Source organism: Mytilus galloprovincialis, chromosome 7 (assembly GCF_965363235.1).
Source record: "Mytilus galloprovincialis chromosome 7, xbMytGall1.hap1.1, whole genome shotgun sequence".
Classification (NCBI taxonomy): domain Eukaryota; kingdom Metazoa; phylum Mollusca; class Bivalvia; order Mytilida; family Mytilidae; genus Mytilus; species Mytilus galloprovincialis.
In genome coordinates this window covers 18,952,909-18,973,301 of record NC_134844.1, presented here as the reverse complement: position 1 = coordinate 18,973,301, position 20,393 = coordinate 18,952,909, and the positions used below count along the sequence as shown (strand labels likewise).

The following is a 20,393-nucleotide window of genomic DNA, read 5'->3' as shown; positions in this document are numbered from 1 at the left end:
ATCTCCATAAATTATAATCCAATAGTTATGAGAAAAAAACACCAGCAAACTCATGTATTTTGTACTTCAGTTTTGATAGTAATTCAAAGCTTCAGGAATAACAACGAATCAACAAGTGAGACTACCTGTTACTATTTTTAGTCAAAATAATTTCTATTTATAGAAAGGTAACCCCTTGAAAACCGTTGAACAGAATACTGTTGAATTCCATTTTTGTTTAGATGAATAAACTTGATTTTCAAAGGTTTGAATTTATAGTTATAATAAATATAATCAGATCTAGATAACAGATTAATGAATATTCTTGCATTTTAAGAAAGACGACAAGATTTAATTTCGGAAATGACAAATATCCCTTACGTTTCTAAATAATTTTGGGGTATATAAAATGCGACTGACAAAAATTGGGTCATCAATGCCTGTTTAGTGCCTCGCCTCAAAGAACGGAGGGTCACTGGGTTAAAAATCTTTGTGTGTGGTGAACATTTGTAATATTTGTGCATCTTATTTTGAGTGGATTTATGAACTGGTCTTTCAAATGACAGAATACAAGCTTGTGGTTGTTGGAGGTTTGTATTTTTAATAAATTTAAGGGACGAAATGGGTGACAAACTGATACTTGATGTGTGTCAGCTGTTAAATTTTTGTTGTATCTCAGAAGACACCAAAACAGACATCGCCCATGAGAGCATTGTTTACTTCGCATTAAAATTCATGACTAACTTTCCTCACATTATCAGTATAGGGACTAAATCATTTCGAGCATTTAGTGATAGGGAAATTACAATATCTTGATAAAAGGTTATAGAAGCAACACATATTAACCATTGTCATGATGACAAAACATTTACACTGAGTATTATAAGAATGCAACCTGTTGAATATTATGCATATATTACACAAAACATTGTACTACCAGAAGATATACAAGAGATATATGTAATAAATGGTCCAGCTGTTATGGGGTATAATTAACATAATTGTAAAATTCCCTGTGTACCTATGGCTAGTGATATAATTATTGCACTTAAAAAACGATTACTTCATACATGTCATATGCACAATGTAACTTAATAGGATTTTTTTTTTCTTGTTTAAGTCTTTTGCATGCATAGAATTATAAGACATAAAATTTGAAAAAGCTCTGGCAAACCATGGGTTTGGTTAATTTGAAACACACATTATACATGTAAATTTTCAGAGTGAAGTTGTACCTACATGTATAGAAGATGTCATGATTCTGAAGCATATGCATTTGTCACAAAACATAATCCAATTATTGGAAGACATTATGACCAAACAATCCAATATAAGTACATGTATTGGTGATATACATGTAACTATGGCCATAAGGACTTCATGTTTCAATCAAATCAATAGAATAGCTCAGAGATATTTGTTGTTTCTATTTCTAGATAGATAAAGTCCCATGACATTTGTCTATGCATCTACTTTAAGTTTTTAAACAGCCAAATTAAGCACATTTAAGTATTCTATCACCGTTTACTTGTTATAACCCTTACCTTGTCGAAACCTTATATATAATAGTAAGCTGCAGGGTTCTCAATAAGGACTTTTGAAGGCGAGTCCAGGGACTCCTCTTTTTTTGCCACAGTAGGACAAACAGTAAGAAGAAGATATTTTATTGCAATATGATTTATTATTTTAGTCTCCTTGACCTATATGTTAATTAATAGAGCAATGAAATGACATTTGATTACTTTTAAACTTTTGCTATAAAATGATATGTGGTTTACTTTTAAAAATCGTGACTTGGATGGAGAGTGGTCTCATTGGCACTCATACCACATCTTCCTATATCTATGCGGGTTCAGTTAATACAAAATTTTACATTCTTGATGCATCTTTGAAAATGGTGAGTCCAGACATATTTGCAGGAGTCCAGGACTCATGACTCATGGACTCACCTAAAGGAGAACCCTAGTAAGGTGACATTACACAAATCCTTACACTGCATCTGCCATCATGTGAATACATGTAGATACATGTGCATATAAATGATATATGTTTATAACATTATCAGATGACTGGAGTGCGTAAAATGAGATCAGACTGTATATTTGTAACACTACAAAATTATATTACCATCTTTGAACTAAACTATACATGTATGTCATGTATGTGTAAACAAATTTTGAATTCATAGATATACATTTTAGGAAGATGTGGTATGCGTGCCAATGAGACAACTCTCCATCCAAGTAACAATATATAAAAGTAAACCATTATAGGTAAAGGTATAGCCTTCAACACGAAGCTTTGGTTCACACGGAACAGCAAGCTACTGTATAAAGGGTCCCAAAAATTACTAGTGTAAAAACATTCAACCAGGAAAACCAATTTTCTAATCTATATAAAAACGAAAAATGAGAAACACTCATGAACCACATAAACAGATGACAACCACTGAACATCCAGTGATATTGTTGGCTTTTTTCAAAACTACCTGTGCCCTTTTTTATTGAGAAAATATGTGTCATTTTTCTCAAATTGGGAAATTTATAATAATCCATGAATTTGACTAAAACTTTAATTTTCAGACCCCATTTCAAGAGTAAAACCCTGCTTTGAAATAAGACCCTTTATTGTCAGTGATAATGCATATATAGACCCTGAAATCTTCACATAGTCATTTTAAGCATGAAAAAATGTATAAATGAGTGTTTTTCAGGTTGTTTTCAAGCACAATTACTATCTGAGACTGCACTGTTTGGGAAAAATGTTGTCTTTTTGGGAATAATTTTAAGCCATTTTTTTTTTTCAAATTGGGATTTTTCTCCAGGGGAAAAAGCCTTTATTCTCCAGTAATTTAAGGCAAACAATACCACTGACATCAGATTCCTGACTTACATGTAGGACAGGTGCAAACAATTGCAGCAGGATTAACATGATTAAACGTTTTAATGTTACCAAACCTTCTCCCTTTTCTGAAACAACAGTGTAACATCACACAATAAAATATCAATTGGAATGACTTACATCAATAAAAAACTGTAGTAAATCTTTATTTTCCTAAACATTCTAATCCCAAACTTACATGTTGGTCTAAACAAGTAATACATTTGTACCTGTGTTTCAGATAACATGTTATTGATATTAAATATGAGACAGCTTCTATAAAAGTATTCACCATCATGACCATTCCAAATTAAAGAACAATTGAAAGAATTTTTCCTGCTTTGTTCCTTAGAAAAGAATGGTCAACATAGATACAAGATAGATACTTGCTTGTCTTAATAGGGGAGAGATAATACATGTAAATTACATGTACATGTATCATACAGTTACTGTACATGTCATGTCAGACTGTTCTTTGTACAAAAAATACTGATTTAAAAAAAAATCTGTAAAACTGACATTATCAGGAAGTTTGATTTCCTGACTGAAAACATTTGTTAACTTTGGGGACAGACAAATCTATGGGAACTAACTGTGCTCCTCATCTTGTCAACTTTTTTCTTTATTCATATAAGACAGACTTCATCATGTTCATAGTTCATATACATGTACATGTAGGAGCATCTTAAGTAAAAGAATGAAAAGAAGCTAGCATTATCCTTTAACTTCACTTTTAGCTATAAATGTATGTAGATGATGCATGTCCTCTCACTATGAAAAATAATTCAAAGTTTGGAGAATATGTTTAACACATCTGTAGTTAACTACATGTAACAGTGGCGGATCCAGAAATTTCCTAAGTGCAGGCCCTCTGACTAACTTGTTCCATTGTAAGCAAATTCACACTTTCATTACATGTATGTACATGTGGGTTTGAAGATTATTTTATTTATATAGTTTATGTGTAGCTTTAAAGTTTAACTGTGCTCAATATCAGGTAATTTCTATTTTTCTTTTAGCTGGTGGTGTTGGTAAAAGTGCCCTGACCATACAACTTATTCAAAATCAGTAAGTCTATTTTCTCTCTTTCAGCTGGTGGCGTAGGCAAAAGTGCATTAACCATCCAACTTATACAGAATCAGTGAGTTTATAAAAAAACAGATGTGGTATGATTACCAATGAGAGAACTATCCAACAGAGTAAAAATAACATGTATTTAAGCAGTAGGTTACTGTATGTTCTTCAACAATGAGTAAAATGATTTACCCATACACTTTAGGTGTAGTCACCTATTAAAACCTAGACAAGAAGAAATGCGAAAAAGAAAAATCCAACGACCTGATTTATGCAAAACAAAAAAATGAAAAACAAATATATTGACAGAAACCAACAACAACCAGTGATCATGAATGAACACTCTTGAGTCGACTTGGCACAGCCACATACAAAATGTGGAAGTGTTAATCGGGCCCGTGAGCACTGATCTCTCCCCTAATCTGCGACAGTGGTGTAATAGTTGTACATAAAAACAAACTGTAAAAATCCAATTGGTATGAAGTAAAAAATAACTAACTTAAAAGTACTCAGTTAATACTTAAAGCTAACTCAAAGCTAATAACACATGTAACAGTTAAAGGATAAATCTTTTTTTTCAATTCTAAGTTCTAGTCTTATTTAGTCTAGTTTAATGGTTAATCTCAGTACTGTGATCAGCATGGGTGCCATTGTTTCATTTTAAAATTTAATGTGAAAAAAGGTTTACCGTAGTACAGTGCTGTCTTGAACACCCAATGTTACATACCTACATGTACAGTAATACTGTGTCAATTTGAGTATAAAAGGTGTGTGTTATTCCGGTGACAATGCGTTTAAATTTTACACAAAATCATGCATCTTTGGGCCCAAATAAACCAAAATAAGTTGTCAAAAAATCATGATATATTTGTACATACAGCTTTAATTTAGAGCTTAACTTTTTAGTCCACAAGCCAGGAGCTCAATTTTTTGAAAATTTCAGTTGGATTTTATAAGCCTGAAAGCAATATTACAAGCAAAGGCCGTAGGAGTTGTTGTTAAGCATGAAGACTGTACATACATTTGTGTACACACACATTTAAGAATATCACAAAAAGTATTAAAATTATAAATTTTAAACAGTTACATGTAAAACTATTATTTTATAAGCTCAACCCTTGAATTATATTGTGCTGATCCCTATAAAATACATCAAAATTAAAGTAAGAATTAGATTTGTCGTATACAGATGGAAATAAGCCATCAATGATGAAAACTAACAAATAGGGTTCCTTGTAGACAATGGTACTGTAGAAGCTGTCCATAATTAGATTAGTAATACTACATGTACTTTTATTTATACCCAGACATAAACTTTTATACCTAGTCTTATACTTTTATACCCAGACTTAACATACATGTATAGATCAGATTAAGATACCTACAATGTATTAGATCAATATTACGTTCACCAAGTTGACATTCAATTTTGTTTGCCTAAATGATAACTGAAATGGTCTGTTAAAAAAAGGTGGTGTGTATCAATGTTGTTAGGTAGATGACCTTTCTATAGTATGAGCTATCATACATTGAAAACAATTACCATGATTAACAACAGCCCATGGAATGCTCAACTTATAGATAGTTTATATTAACACATATTTTCTGACAGCTATTATATACACATACAATATTAGGTCAATGTTGGAAAAATATAAAAAAAAAATAAAAAAAATGGGTGAAGCTGAGAAACTAAGGATGGGCAAGGTTTTAGCGGATCCCTTCCCTGGTTTTGTGCGGAATAAAAATAAAATTATTGTTTAAGAAGTATTCCATGATGAAATTGACATTGCACAAAAAATAAACTTGTTCTTAAATTTAGGAAATAAACACAACTCAGTGATGGATTCAGAACTTTTCATAAGGGGGGGGATATATTCCAAATCCCCCCTTCCCCCTGGATCCACCTATAATGCAACTAGTTGCAATATAAACATAATAAATATGATTACTTTTTATTTCAAATAACCTGTATTTGAAAATAGGTTTCAAACAATTACCTTTAATGTGAGCATTAGTAATGTGCAAATGTGTGTCTCCAAATTTAATGAATTAATAAAAGTAATATATATATATATATATTTAAAAATCATTGAAAAACTACATTGTAACCTATGATATTACACATTAGAAATAAAAGAGGATGGAGAATAATACAGTTTTACTGCCCTTTCCTGACTGACTCTAGTGACAGAGGTTCCAAGAAACAGTTCTAAAATAAGACTTTTAGTTGCTTTCTTCTATAGTCAGTGAAAGAAAACATATCCAATCTGTTTTACTGTCTCGAAAAATAGAGAAATCTAATGTATAACCTGACAAAGGAAGACTTTTCATAAATGATAAGAATACATGCATCCCTTTTGAAAGATGATGGATTTTTTGATAAATGAAATTGAAAAAAATTAAAATACCATTGATGTGGAGGTACAAAAAATGTACATGTAAATTAATGATGTAATCAGGAGCCCCAAAGAAATTCCTATCTGGTCTGGCATTTATTCTTTTATTTATGATAAAATCCTGTTAATTATTGTAAAATTAATTTCAACCTGAAAGTATCTGGTGTTATCTATAGAAATCCTAAAGTCTTGATTTGATGGATTTGAATTTGTACCCTTTAGAAAAGTTGTGTAGGAGCAAGTAGATATAACCTCCTTGATTGGACCTTTACAATGCCAGTCAAAATGTTGTGTAGGAGCAAGTAGATATAACCTCCTTGATTGGACCTTTACAATACCAGTCAAAATGTTCTTTAATGGGCTTTATCACAGATTTAGGTTGGATTTTGCATACTCCATTGGCTTGTTGAACTTGGTGGTGGATCCAGAAATTTTCATAAGTGGGGGCGCCAACTGACTGCCTAAGAGGGGGCCGCTCCCAACACGCTTTAGTGATTCCATATATAACCAACCAAAATTTTTCCAGAAAAATGTCATTTTTATTTATCCTTTTGAAGACTGTTGTCTATCTGTTTTCTGAATATGCCCATACTAAGTCTGGAACCTATTTATCAGTCTTACATTAACCACAGTAGAAGATCCAGAGGGGGTGTTATGGGGTCGGAAAAAAAACCGTTTTTGGGACTATCAATGCATTTGAATGGGGACATATAATTGGAACCCCCCCTTTTTTTTATCCTGGGTTGGGCACCCCTTTTTAAAATGGCTGGATCTGCTCATGAACCACTAATGGTGAATCAATGATATTTTGTTAGCAATTGCATTAGTATATATTTATATATTGGCACATCTCATTTCTATTTTAATAATTCAAGTGTTGTTTGCACTTTGTACCTGGAAGTAAACAACTTTTAAATAATTGCTTGCAAATGGGGGATGACATGCACTCATTGTATAGTTGTTTGTTTAAAGATCTTACGATATAACACTTGTCTTGTCCTTGTTAGTAGTAATCAAGTCCTTAGATCATTTAAAAAATTATGAAGAATTGAAAAATTGCATAAAGTTCATGGCAACTAGCCACATGATTGCATTTATAACTCATGTTTGAAAGGAGTAAAAAAAGGCATATCAATAATGACACATTCCCCATTTTCTCTCAATTTAATGTCAATAAGGGTCTGGATGTGGTTGACAGACGAGAGAATAATTAGCCAATGGTGCAGAATAAAGCAAAAAAAACAAAAAATACATAAATAGACCACAAAAAAGGACAGAGAATAATGGGGTGTTAAAATAGAAAGAATAAAGCATAATTGGCAAAACAGATTAAAAAATACAGAGAAATAGTCTGAAATAATAAAGAATAAAGAAACAGGGGATGCCCCTCCCATTGAAACGACCAATGAGATACTAGCAAACCAAAAAACTCCAAACCATGGAAATAAAATGAGTGGTTAAAAAAGGTCTTTTAACCACAAAAAAAACAAAAAACATGTGTCTATACAAAGTGTTGAAATTTAAAAAATGTGCAATATAATAATAACAGATACTGATGCCAAATTTAATAAAAAAAACAAGAAAAAACATAATATATAACTAGAGAATACTAGTGACAAAGTCAGCATGTTAACCTGTGGTTGTGGTCAAATTTGTTCTATTAGTACATGTTCATCTAAATCTGTTAAGCAGATTTATCTGACAAAAAGGTGAATATAATAATCATTTCCAGAGACTAGGATACATGTATATACTAGAAAAAAACGTTTGGTAACAAAATAAAACAAAACGTGATAAGGCTAACAAATTATGATACCATTCTTGATTTAATATTGAAATTCAATAAGTTGCCCACTCTTATATCAATATTTATATAAAAAAAAAATCTTAGTTATGAAAACATGACAAGTCAATCCCAATGAAATTGGATAAAAAACAGAAAAAATCTCCCACTGTTTTTTAGTGATTTATTTTCTGTGTAATGAGGGTATTTGATAACAGATTTATAAGCTTCAAGTTTTAATGAACTGAAATTACTGGTGTGTCAAATATGTTTACACTTGAGTTTTAATGGAGAAAAACAGGCTTTGCAGGAAACACTTTTTAACTAAATAGAAATATGTGTATGGAAGAAAAAAATAATAATAGAAGCAAATATGTAAAAATTGATTTATGAACTAATTTTAAGATCTAAACGAATAAGAGATGTTTGATAAGCATATATTACATGTAAGTTACATCTAAGCAAAATGCATTTATAGAATTTGAATAAAAGTGGGTTATTGAACATCAATGAGAAAGCAAAATAAAGACAACACATATAACCATACATTGCCATAAGACAGGGCAACATAAAGTCTTAAACAAAACATCTACAGGGCAACACACAAGTCTGCAACATGTACATGGTCAGATGTAGATCCAGAATTTTGAATGCTTTAATTTATTATCATACTTTTAGATCCTAATTTGTGTTGCAATGCATGCACTTACAATTACATTTGTATTTGTACATTCAAATCTAAGTAAATAAAATGGCAAAACAAAATCCATAGATTCAGAGATGAAAATTAATAGTAAGAATGACTGAGATTAATTTCTAACAAAACATGCTAAACACCTCAATACTTAAAATTTTAATGATAAATACATGGTTCTTTTTATTTGCTGATGTCAAGAAACAACTGCTAGTTTAGATTATAAATATGTGATATAGGTATTTCTTATACTAGGTAGGGTAGTTATTTACTTGTATTATTTTGTTTTTATCTTTTTGCTACTTATTGAATGAAGAAATTTCCATTCATCAGACACATATTGTGATTACATTTTGAAATACATGATTTATTTATTTACAGTACTGTAACATGTGGTTCTTTGTCATTCATCTGGTTTATTTCTCTTTTCAGTTTTGTAGAAGAATATGATCCTACAATAGGTATGTAACAGATAGGTACCAGTCATTATTTAGTCTGCTCCATGTTATATTAGTCTGAAACAGGAACAATGAAAGATATCATGTGATTTTCTTTAAGTTCAAGCAGTTCTTCATTGCAATTTGAATCTCTGTACTCTATTCCATTCTAGATGAGACTTTTAACAGTTTATCATTCTTAAATAAACTTTAATATCCAAATTTTAATGAACTGTTGCTAATTTATTCATATATCACTCAGTATTTAAAAATATTAAGGTATACTTATTTACATTCAGAGAACACATGTTCGTGTTGATATCTTTTATATAATAATGTTTATTGATTTTGAAAGATCATATTACTGTTTACATTTGTCATGCTTATGGAGTTTAATATCAATAAAATTTGATGAATGGGTATTGCTAAAGAAGATTTACCTCCCCTTAATAAATGTTTGTCTAATTATAGAGGATTCCTACAGAAAACAAGTGGTAATTGATGGAGAAACATGTCTACTAGATATTCTAGATACTGCAGGTCAAGAAGAATACAGGTACAAAAATAATATACAAGTAAGGCAATGAGGTATGATTGCCATCGAGGCAACTATCCACCAGATTCCAAATGACAAAAATACATGTATAAGTAATTCTAGGTAACTGTTGGGCCTTCACCACTGATTAAAAACTATACTGTACATGCTGTATAGTTTCTTATATTTTTTATACAAAGTTTTGTATATATGTTGTATTATGTCCAGATAATGGTAATGCATGTCAGCTACATGTACAGCACTGCCTCAGAAATCTTAGAACAAAATGATATTTTATGCATAAGTTAGGTTTGTTGATGTGTAAGACTAAGAGAATTCCTCGTTGGAAAGAAAATTTGTTTAATAGTTTTTGCTTCAGCTGTGAATAAAGCCAGGTTATCATGGACCGTGGATCTCTCATGGTTTTTGTAAAAAAAAAAAATTCCATTATGTCCTTAAGTGCTATATTCATATTTGTTATTCTAGATCGAGAAGTATGAACCAATTTGGAGTTTATTTGACAATGAATACATTAAAATATTTATTATAACTAATTTTGTGTCGTAATAGAAAACTTTTTTGTCACAACTCAGAAGTGATTGTTTTGAGGAAAACACCATTTGGTCAATCAATCCGAACGAAAATAGATAGATATCAGTTGCAGTAAAATTCTTTAACTCTAAAGTGGTGTTTTTGTCTCGCTTGACGGAGTCAAAAAGCTACACATAGGTATGCTTCAGTAACAGCATCGTCAACAATGTATTAGTTTGTGATTAGGTGTAGTTTATGGTGAACCACTAGTGGTAAGTCAAAGATATTTTGTATGCAGTTCTACTAATATTTACACATCTCATTACCTTGGAGATTTTTTGGCCCGCCCCCTCAGTTATGGTCTATTGACTTTGAAACTTTTGCTTAGTTTTCATGTATTAGTTTGTGATTAGGTCAGTTTATGGGGAACCACTAGTGGTAAGTTAATGTTAATCAGTATGCAGTTGTAAAGGCATCATTCATGTCCAGTGCACAATGTTTATTCAATATTGTCAACATCGCTATATCTACAATGTTAACACAATATCGTGTCAATATCGTTTACTTTGTTTGAACCTTAATATATATATTGTTTACATCGTTGACATTGTTAACATTGCGATGTATACAATGTTGAAAAGATATCGTGTTTACATCGTTTACATTGTTTGAACTCTTAAATATTGTTTACATCGTTGACATCGTTAACATCATGATGTATACATTGTTGAAAAGATATCATGTTTACACAATACTGTAAACATCATGATGTATACGATGTTAACGATGTAAACAGAAAGGTAGAGAGTCGATATACAACATAAATACGATGTTGACACGATATTGTTAACATTGCAATGAATACAATGTGAAAGATGTAAACAGAAAGGTATAGACTCTGAATAAAACAAGACGATGTTTATTGACACAATATTGTCAACATTACATCACGATGTATACAATGTGAACAATGTACACACAAAGATAAAGACTAGGTTCACAAAATTTATACGATATTGACGATGTAAACACGATATTGTCAACATCACGATGTATATGATGTTAACAATGTAAACAGAAACGAAGAGAGTTGATATACAACATAAACATGATGTTGACACGATATTGTCAACATCATGGTGTATACGATCTGAATGGTGTAAACACAAAGGTATAGAACACATAGATAGGATACAATGTAAATACAATAACAACACTATAAAGTTGACTTTGCGATGTTGACAATATGGACAAAACATCGTGCACTGGACATACTTCATAAGCATTGGCATATCTGATTTCCATGGAGATTATTTGGCCCTGTCACTCAGTCATAGTCTATTGATTTGAAAATTTGGCATAGTTTCATGTATTAGTTTGTGATTAGGTCAATTTATGGGGAATCACTAGTGGTAGGTCAATGCTATTTGGTATGCAGTTGTATTAGCATTGGCATATCTCATTACCATGGAGATTATTTGACCCCGCCCCCTCAGTTATGGTTTATTGACTTCAAATGAAATTTTGCTTAGTTTACATGTATAAGTTTGTGTTTAGGTTTGTTTACCTCCAGTCATTGTTTATTGACTTTGAATATTTGCAAAACTTACATGTTAAAGTCTCCAACATTTGCGTTATCGAAATTACAAAAAAGCAAGACATATCTCCGTGATAACAGTTTATGACAGTTTATTACATAAATGGTTGGATTAAGAAAGAAGGTTTATCATGCTTTTATGGTGAAGCTTATTATTTATATCATACTTTCTGAGTTATATAAACCTTTATCAAAAATTAAAAGAGAATTATTTTATCAGAAATTAAAAGAGAATTATTTCACAAGAATGATGTTTGTGTAATGTTTAGTTATCTTTTTTTCAGTGCTATGAGAGATCAGTATATGAGAACGGGAGAAGGTTTTCTTTGTGTGTTTGCTGTAAATAATACAAAATCGTTTGAAGACATTAATCAGTATAGAGAACAGGTAGATTATATTACTATTAAATTAAGGTAGCTGATATTGTGTCAAACTTTGATTAAAGATGGATATAAGTTTTGAATAAAAGACACGATTGATGCTAAGGTATCATCTTTAACATACTGTGAGAAATGTATTCAACACCTTGCCCAAACTGTCAAGATACGAAGCAACAATTTATTCTTTATTTAATAATATACTGTCTTGCAAAGAATTTCATTAGTTTGTGTTATGTAAGTTAACCTTTTAGTTTTTTCTCTGACTTTTTCAAATAAATGATGGCCACATTATCATTTACAACACAAAAGAAAAAATGCAGTTTACTCATAATTAAAATTTTTCATGATTATTGTAATTTATTTAGGTCCTAACATATAATGAGTGTTTTGATATGATGTTGATTGTTACTTTTCTATCACAACTAAGAAGTATAAGCTTACAATGTGTTTTCTACCTTCTACTTAAAATAATGTGTGGTGTTTAGTTAATACCGTTTAGTTTTCCAATGAAGTCCAAACACTAAGAAACTATTTATGAGTCATATGTTGTGAAAAAAATAACAAATGTTAGTATTAAGTAAATGTACTTCCCAAGAATTAAGAGACTGTTTATTAGTCTATCATGGCATTGACAAGTACTCTTTTGAAGTATTAACTACCACCTTAACTAAATAAATGATATAAAAAAATTTAAGAGAAAAAATACTCATAATTAATAGATTGAGAATGGAAATGGGGAATGTGTCAAAGAGACAACAACCCGACCAAAAAGCAGAAGACAGCTAATTTGTATATTTATATTTATCATATGATTATTTTACAGTATTTTTACATTGTAGCAACCACACATATATTTTATTTGTTATATAGTTGCATTGTGATGAATACATATAGTTTTTCATGCAGACAATGTTAAAATACATGCACATGAAATGAAGTTTTGAAATCTTCAGTTATTAAAGTTCAAATATTTTTATTGAGGAATAGCTTTATATATTATTTTTTTTACAGATCAAAAGAGTTAAAGATGCAGATGAAGTGCCAATGGTCTGTAAGTACATTTCATAATAACTGTAAACCCACTTTATTTAATGTGTAATTGTGTTATTACAAAACTAGGGTCTTGGAGGCCTAGTGGTCTTAGTAGTCGAACCACTGTATCACTAGCCTATTAACACTACTTTGTGAGTTCGAATCTGGCACAATGCAGGTACCACCGTGTATCATCGTACAACGGATATAGGTACTAACCAAGCGGACGTGAGCGATTTTGATCTTACACGGTAACAAAAAATCTTTTTTTTGTTCACATAATATCAATGTGTACTTCAATCTAAACATAATTGCTGTTTTAAGAAATGATTTGGTCGTAGGTTGATGATTAGAGATGTCTCATTATTTTCCCAAAACAAGAGGGATTACTAAAAGCATGTGCAAATACTTGTAAAAGAAGTTGGCCCTCGTCTCATCCGATATAATTCTATATTCATTGCAACTCTTTTTCTGATAGGAGGTCAATGTGTGTGTGTAATAAGTATAGCTGTTTCAATAATTGGCATTGAAATCTTTCATACATATGTTATTATTCGATATTTTATCCCTAAAGAAGCGTTGTGTACAGTGTTTAGCTGACCACATAAATTCTTATGTACGGTGCATAGTTAAGTTGTTGTACACAGTACACAAAAACTTTATTTATATACTTGTTTATTACCCAAACAGTTTCAAGGAATGAGTAATCACAGGTAGGTTTATGATTGGTAACTATTACTGTTGCCCTGTATTAGGTTTCTGTCAGATAAAACATGTAAATGTCTCAACAACTGTATCGAAATTGAAAGTGGGTGTTGACTTTCACAACTATTTGCGCATAAACAAGTTAATTGTTCTTATTTGAATATCAAAGTTGTTTTATGAATAGGAAAAAATCTATGCAAATATTATTTGGGAGCAGGAATGTCAAATGTTGAGAAATGTACATTGAATATTGATAAAGCAAAACAAAGATCTTCGTTACCTTGTAAGGTCAAAATTGATCATGCCCGCTTGGTTAGTACCTATATCCGGTGTACTGATGATACACTGCGGGTACATTTAACTCTTAATCTTCATTGACTAAGATTGTCAGATTTTCTACTGAAATGTCAGTGGTTCTCTTTGGTTACTCAGGTTTCCTCCACCTATAATAACTTAATTTTCACAAAATAGTGCAATAGTTTAGAAAATGGTGTCAATCAATATATTAGAAAAACTAGTGCCAGACAAATAAGAAAAAATTCTGTTTTCATGACAGTTTGTGCATTCTTAGAGAAAAAGAAACGAGGAATTATTAATTATTTTCTTTTAATTTTCAGTGGTAGGAAATAAAGTGGATTTACCGACACGGACAGTAGATGCAAAGCAAGCAAGGCCAGTAGCAGATAGTTATAATATACCCTATGTAGAGACCTCAGCCAAAACAAGACAGGGTGTTGATGATGCTTTTTATACTCTAGTGAGAGAAATTAGAAAATATGTAAGTCAGCTTATTTAAGAACTGTTTATAACTTGAAAATAAATGCCGACTTTTAATAGAAAAACAAAGGATACAGGGTATCCATTCATGACACAAATTCAGTTCATGCACAGCAAAAAAATTACACAAAAATCAAAGGAACAGTGGTTATACTGCTATTAAAGCAAAGGAACAGTGGTTATACTGCTATTAAAGCAAAGGAACAGTGGTTATACTGATATTAAAGCAAAGGAACAGTGGTTATACTGATATTAAAGCAAAGGAACAGTGGTTATACTGCTATTAAAGCAAAGGAACAGTGGTTATACTGATATTAAAGCAAAGGAACAGTGGTTATACTGCTATTAAAGCAAAGGAACAGTGGTTATACTGCTATTAAAGCAAAGGAACAGTGGTTATACTGCTATTAAAGCAAAGGAACAGTGATTATACTGCTATTAAAGCAAAGGAACAGTGGTTATACTGATATTACCATTTTCAAGATAGTTAATGTAAAAGGCTTAAAATCATACCCTAAAATTTATAAGCAATTATTTTTGTTGTATACAAAAATTTCCTGTTTGTCAGTTTGTGGAAGAAGATTTTACAAGTTTGATTGTCTTGAGTCTCAACCCCTTAGCATATTTCAGCAAGTAAAATATGTGTAAACTCATCGTGTTGTCTTAGCTCCTTCTTACTTCTGTCAACTAACCCTACAAAGGAATGCACAAAGAAATGGTTTTGATCTATGATATGATATACAAAGCATCTATTGTACTTTAATCAGTATGATGAAAAGCTTGATAAGGTGAAATACATCTTAAATAATCTATCTAATAGGAGATATAACGTAATACATCAATTTGTGGTGTCAGTGTTATTTGCGTTGTAAAAAGCAAAATGTTCAGAGGATTTGTATGAAGCTTCACACCTAACAAACTAAACCATGTAGAGGTATGCATGACAAATTTGGACTGACCCTGAAAATAGATTGGATAATTCATTGCATGATAGAATGAAGGCATATTGATAAAGTTCAGAGAATTATCTTTCAATTAAATTATATTTTCCCCTTTATTTTACAGAAAGAAAGAAAAGGTCCAAAGAAAGGGAAAAAGAAGCCAAGGTGCTTATTAATATGATGACAAGAACATTTAAAATTTTTTCTGTCATTTATGTAACATTTTTTTGTAATATTATGTTTAAACAGCTGTAATCTGTTCCTCAATGTTGATTGGATGGATTTTGATTTTTATCAGAGAAAAATATTTATTTCGGGGGCATTTTTAAGTAAAAAATAACAATTTTGTCTGCAGGCAATGTACTCAGTTTTCAATATTACTGTTATTTCATAGCATAATATCATTTGCACATTTATGTATATATGTTTTATACATTTTGTGTTATTTTTTTTAAGAAAACATAGGTGCCTCGTTGGATGGGTGGTCTAAGTAGTTCATCAATCACTAGCCTGTCAACACTGAGGTTGTCAGTAAGAACCCTGCATGTGTCAGGTGCTTTCAACTCTGACCTTTATTGACTAGGGTGATCAGATTTCTTACTGAATGTCCATGGTTTTCTCTGGACACTCAAGCTTCCTCCACCAATTATGGTTTTCTCTGGACACTCAAGCTTCCTCCACCAATTATGGTTTTCTCTGGACACTCAGGCTTCCTCCACCAATTATAGTTATCTTCTTGATGTTTTACTCCTATGTGAATATTTATAAAAGAGCACCTTTTTACACTAGTCCTTACTGTGTAACTAGTCATGTGTCTGTAGTGACGTCCTGTGTCCCTCATTTGTAAATCGTCACTTCATCTTGTAAGTTTTGAAAATTTGTATGGAAAATCATTACATATATTAAAGTGAGATCTTGTAAACGTCAAAATAGGCAATTGAAGGAAAATAATTTGGTCAAAGTAAACAAATTTTTGTATAACTATAATAGGATAGGACATAATCTGCAGCAGCATATGTATGGGCAACATTTTAAATTTTTATTGCTTATTTGTATATGCAATAGGTCTCAAATTTAGATGCATTGCTGCTTTTATGAATGAACTACACAAGTTAAAATCATAACTTGTGTAGGACTTTGTAGTTGAATGTTGCACATTCATCAAGAAAATAATATTTGACGTACATGTTCATGTTTATTTTCAGCTAAGATATATAAAATTCCAGTTATACATACAAATCATTAACATTGACTTATTATAAGGCAAAAAAACTGAGGTGAACAATGGCAAATATTTTTCATGTATTTTGTTTTTGGGTTTTTGGGTTTTAATATGCGAATAATTTCAAAATGATTCAATATTATGAACTTTAGTATGTTCATTTTTTACTCCTGATCATTTAAAATATCAGACAAATTAATGAATTTTCTTTAATTTTATATTTATATAACTTATATTTACATCAGATAGTTTTTAAATTAGAAACATATTAATCTAGACTCATTATCGCACAAAAAAGGTTTTTTCTATCTGCTTCAATAGCATTTCTTAATTAAGTAGTATATATTTTGATATGAATTATTCTTGTGTTAAGTAGCTGTTTCAATATATGTTATATAGAAGTCAAATTTTGATACAGTTATTATTTTACAATAGTTAACTTGAATGAGCCCTAGGTTATTAGATGTTGGTTTGGGTTTTTTTTGCCCTGTAAACTTTTTAAGTTTGAAAGGAAAAATATATTTGAAATATTTTCTGTTTTTTAAAATTTGGCAATATTGAAAATATGAATGAGTTAGGAACGACATCAAAAGTTCAATGAAGGATAAAAAACTTAATTCATATAGTTTTTTCACTGACCCCCCTACTCCCCTATTAACTTAATTTGAGTAAAATTGATTGACCAATAAGGATATATGTAAAATCGATGTCCATTTATACAAAACTTGCAGCAATTTGACCCCCCTACCCCCAAACTATTTGAATTAAGTTTTTTATCCTTCATTGGTTTTTTGATGTCATCCCTTATTCAATAATATACATTTAAAATGTTTTTAGTAATATTTCTCCTTCTCTTTTTGGTTCGGGTTCTTATATTGTACGTGAAAATGAACAAGATAATGACATTTCTATAATTACTTGGTAGGTAGGCCAATTAGCACCTGTTGATTGTTAGAATATAATTTTCTTTCTAATGATGTGGTAATAACAAAACGTAAACCTTTTGACCATGTGCAACCTTAAACGTGTTAGCTGTTTTTTTGTTAACGAGTAGTTCATTGGACTCATAAATGACCAATTATCACTTAGCTTACATTACCTGCTATGCAGCTGTTGTTAGCTTATTATAATATAGAAAGAGTTTATTACAGCTCAGTGGGCCTCATGTTTTTTTTGTAGAATTTGATTTATATTTATATTCAATTTGTATTTTTCTAAGATTGACCTTCTTAACTAAATTTTCCAACCTTTTTTTTTTACATTTGTTTTCACGTATTTTATATTTTGTATATATTGGATCAAATTTCAAAATTTCTTTAAATTTTAAAATTTAGAATAAATACAGATGGAATAATAACAATATTTAGTACATTACAAAATTCACAAGAAATAGATTAACAAGAGAGAGGTATGCTGTAATCAGATAACTTGTGTACCGTACTAAAATTTTCATTTTTATGATTGAAGAGGTTGATTTTTGATTTTTCAACTTTAATGCCTCGTGTTGATAAACTTTGAAATTAAATGATGGGTGAAATCTGTTAAAATACCAGTATTCTGTATATATCTGTTGAAAAAAGGTCAATTGAAAAAGAAAATCAGAGGAAATGTACATCATGATTTTAATGTTAATCATGATTTTTATGTTAATCATGATTTTTATGTTAACTTGTTGGATATGGTTTGTGGTTACATTTTAGTGTTATGTTGGCACATATTATATTTGTGGATGCACTGATATTTAAATGTGAAAGTATTTGTTATTATTCTTGTACTTTTTTTTAATTCGTCTATTTATCAGATGAAATCATATTTATTGATTTATTTAGCTTTTGTATAGTGAAATGGTCATAGGTGTATTAATAATCTAATATCACTTTTGATAGTAACAACCCATAATTAGGGGAAGAAAAGTCTGTAGGTTAAGGTCACATCAAATTAATTTACCATTCTTACCTGTCCTCATTCCAATGGTCAAGTCCCAATCTTTATCAATTTTAATTTTTTTTATCGTTTTAAAACCATTTGTATGCATCTACATTCGCATTTTCACTTGTCTCTTTGTTCATTCATTGGTCGGTTCTCTTTATCCCTAAAATATCTAATTCTACTTGTTGTACACTAAACAGATCTTCGTCAAATTTATGTCATTTTTTCGAAGTGATAATTATTGTGATCTAAATTGTATGAAATTTGTGATTACTGGCTAAATTGTATGAAATTTGTTATTACTGGCTAAATTTTGGAATTTCTTCATTACTGGCTAAATTGCAGGGGGAAAAAAGCATTGTTTAACTTAGCTTCCAGTTATTTAATTGAGAATTATTCACAAATAATAAAAACTGAAAGGAGTTTATTTAAGATAAAATGTTTTGTCCTAATTCCCTACAAAGGAAAATCCTTACAATTCCCGAAATTTTTCTGGTGATGGGCGACTGAAAATTTACAAATTATTTTAATGTGGCCTTAATGAATTTGCTTTTAATTAAGTATTACTTTGTTAAAAGTTGCACAGATGAAAGAAAGAAAAACAAAAATATTAAAACTGTTCATTTTTTCACGATACTATAACAAGCATTTATTTCGACAATTTTACTTCAATTTTTTCCCATAAGATTGAAGAGAAGAAATAGAAAGATAATTAGATCCAAACATTTATATTCTTATCTATTATCTTAATGTTGTCTTACTTATAAACTTTATAATTCATTTATATCAACTCAGAATACCTTTAAAAGATGATGACATCAGTACGACTGATTTTAGTGTTTTTGATATATTGTATATTTATGATCTGATTTGAGGATGTTCTATTACAGCTCAAATAAACATTCCTCATCATTACATCTCTGTCAAGCTTTATTTTGTTCACAAGTTCATGTTCAGTTGCAATTCAATTAACTTTCGAGTTAGATGCATTTCCATCAAAAATTTGGTTGGAGTAAACATCATTCATGCATTTAGGGGCATCATCATTTCCATTCCAATGTTGAGCAAGTGGTTGGAAAATTATGATGCTATATTGAACAAATTATTCAACAAATTGTATTCTCATAATTGAAAATCAGCACTGCTGTTATTAGGAAATTGTGATTAAGTACATACGGATCAAACATTATTTCTAGTTTATCCTGCAAAATGACGATCTCTAAGATGCTTGATGAACGTTAATAGTGCAGGGATACAGGAGATCCCCTCTATCTGGTAAATGACGTCATAAAGGTACCCATAATTGACAAGTTTTTTCCGGTGAAGGACAAACTCAAAAGTGGTCTATTGGAAAACAGGAAACAATAGTTGAATGACAGAAGAATTGAGGTATGGTCAGTCAGACAGCAAACAAACAATACACATGCCTAAAGGAAACACACCAAAAAAATAAGAGTGGACAAGTGAAATGTATAGCCTGCTTTACTGACTATTATTT

General features: G+C 30.6%; 1 protein-coding gene across 2 annotated transcripts; it reads left to right on the top strand.

Moving 5' to 3' along the window:
- Positions 1-406: 406 nt before the first annotated feature.
- On the top strand, positions 407-19,810 carry LOC143082468 (GTPase KRas-like). 2 transcript variants are annotated; one of them, XM_076258145.1, is made up of 8 exons: positions 407-569; positions 3,952-4,000; positions 9,242-9,270; positions 9,718-9,802; positions 12,194-12,296; positions 13,301-13,340; positions 14,644-14,804; positions 15,869-19,810. In XM_076258145.1, exons 1-8 carry the CDS (start codon positions 539-541, stop codon positions 15,923-15,925), a joined length of 555 nt encoding a protein of 184 aa, XP_076114260.1. In that variant the 5' UTR covers positions 407-538; the 3' UTR covers positions 15,926-19,810. The 2 variants fall into 2 exon arrangements, with proteins under 2 accessions (XP_076114260.1, XP_076114259.1); XM_076258144.1 differs by lacking the exon at positions 3,952-4,000 and adding an exon at positions 3,879-3,927 and having other exon boundaries at positions 408-569.
- Positions 19,811-20,393: the final 583 nt, after the last annotated feature.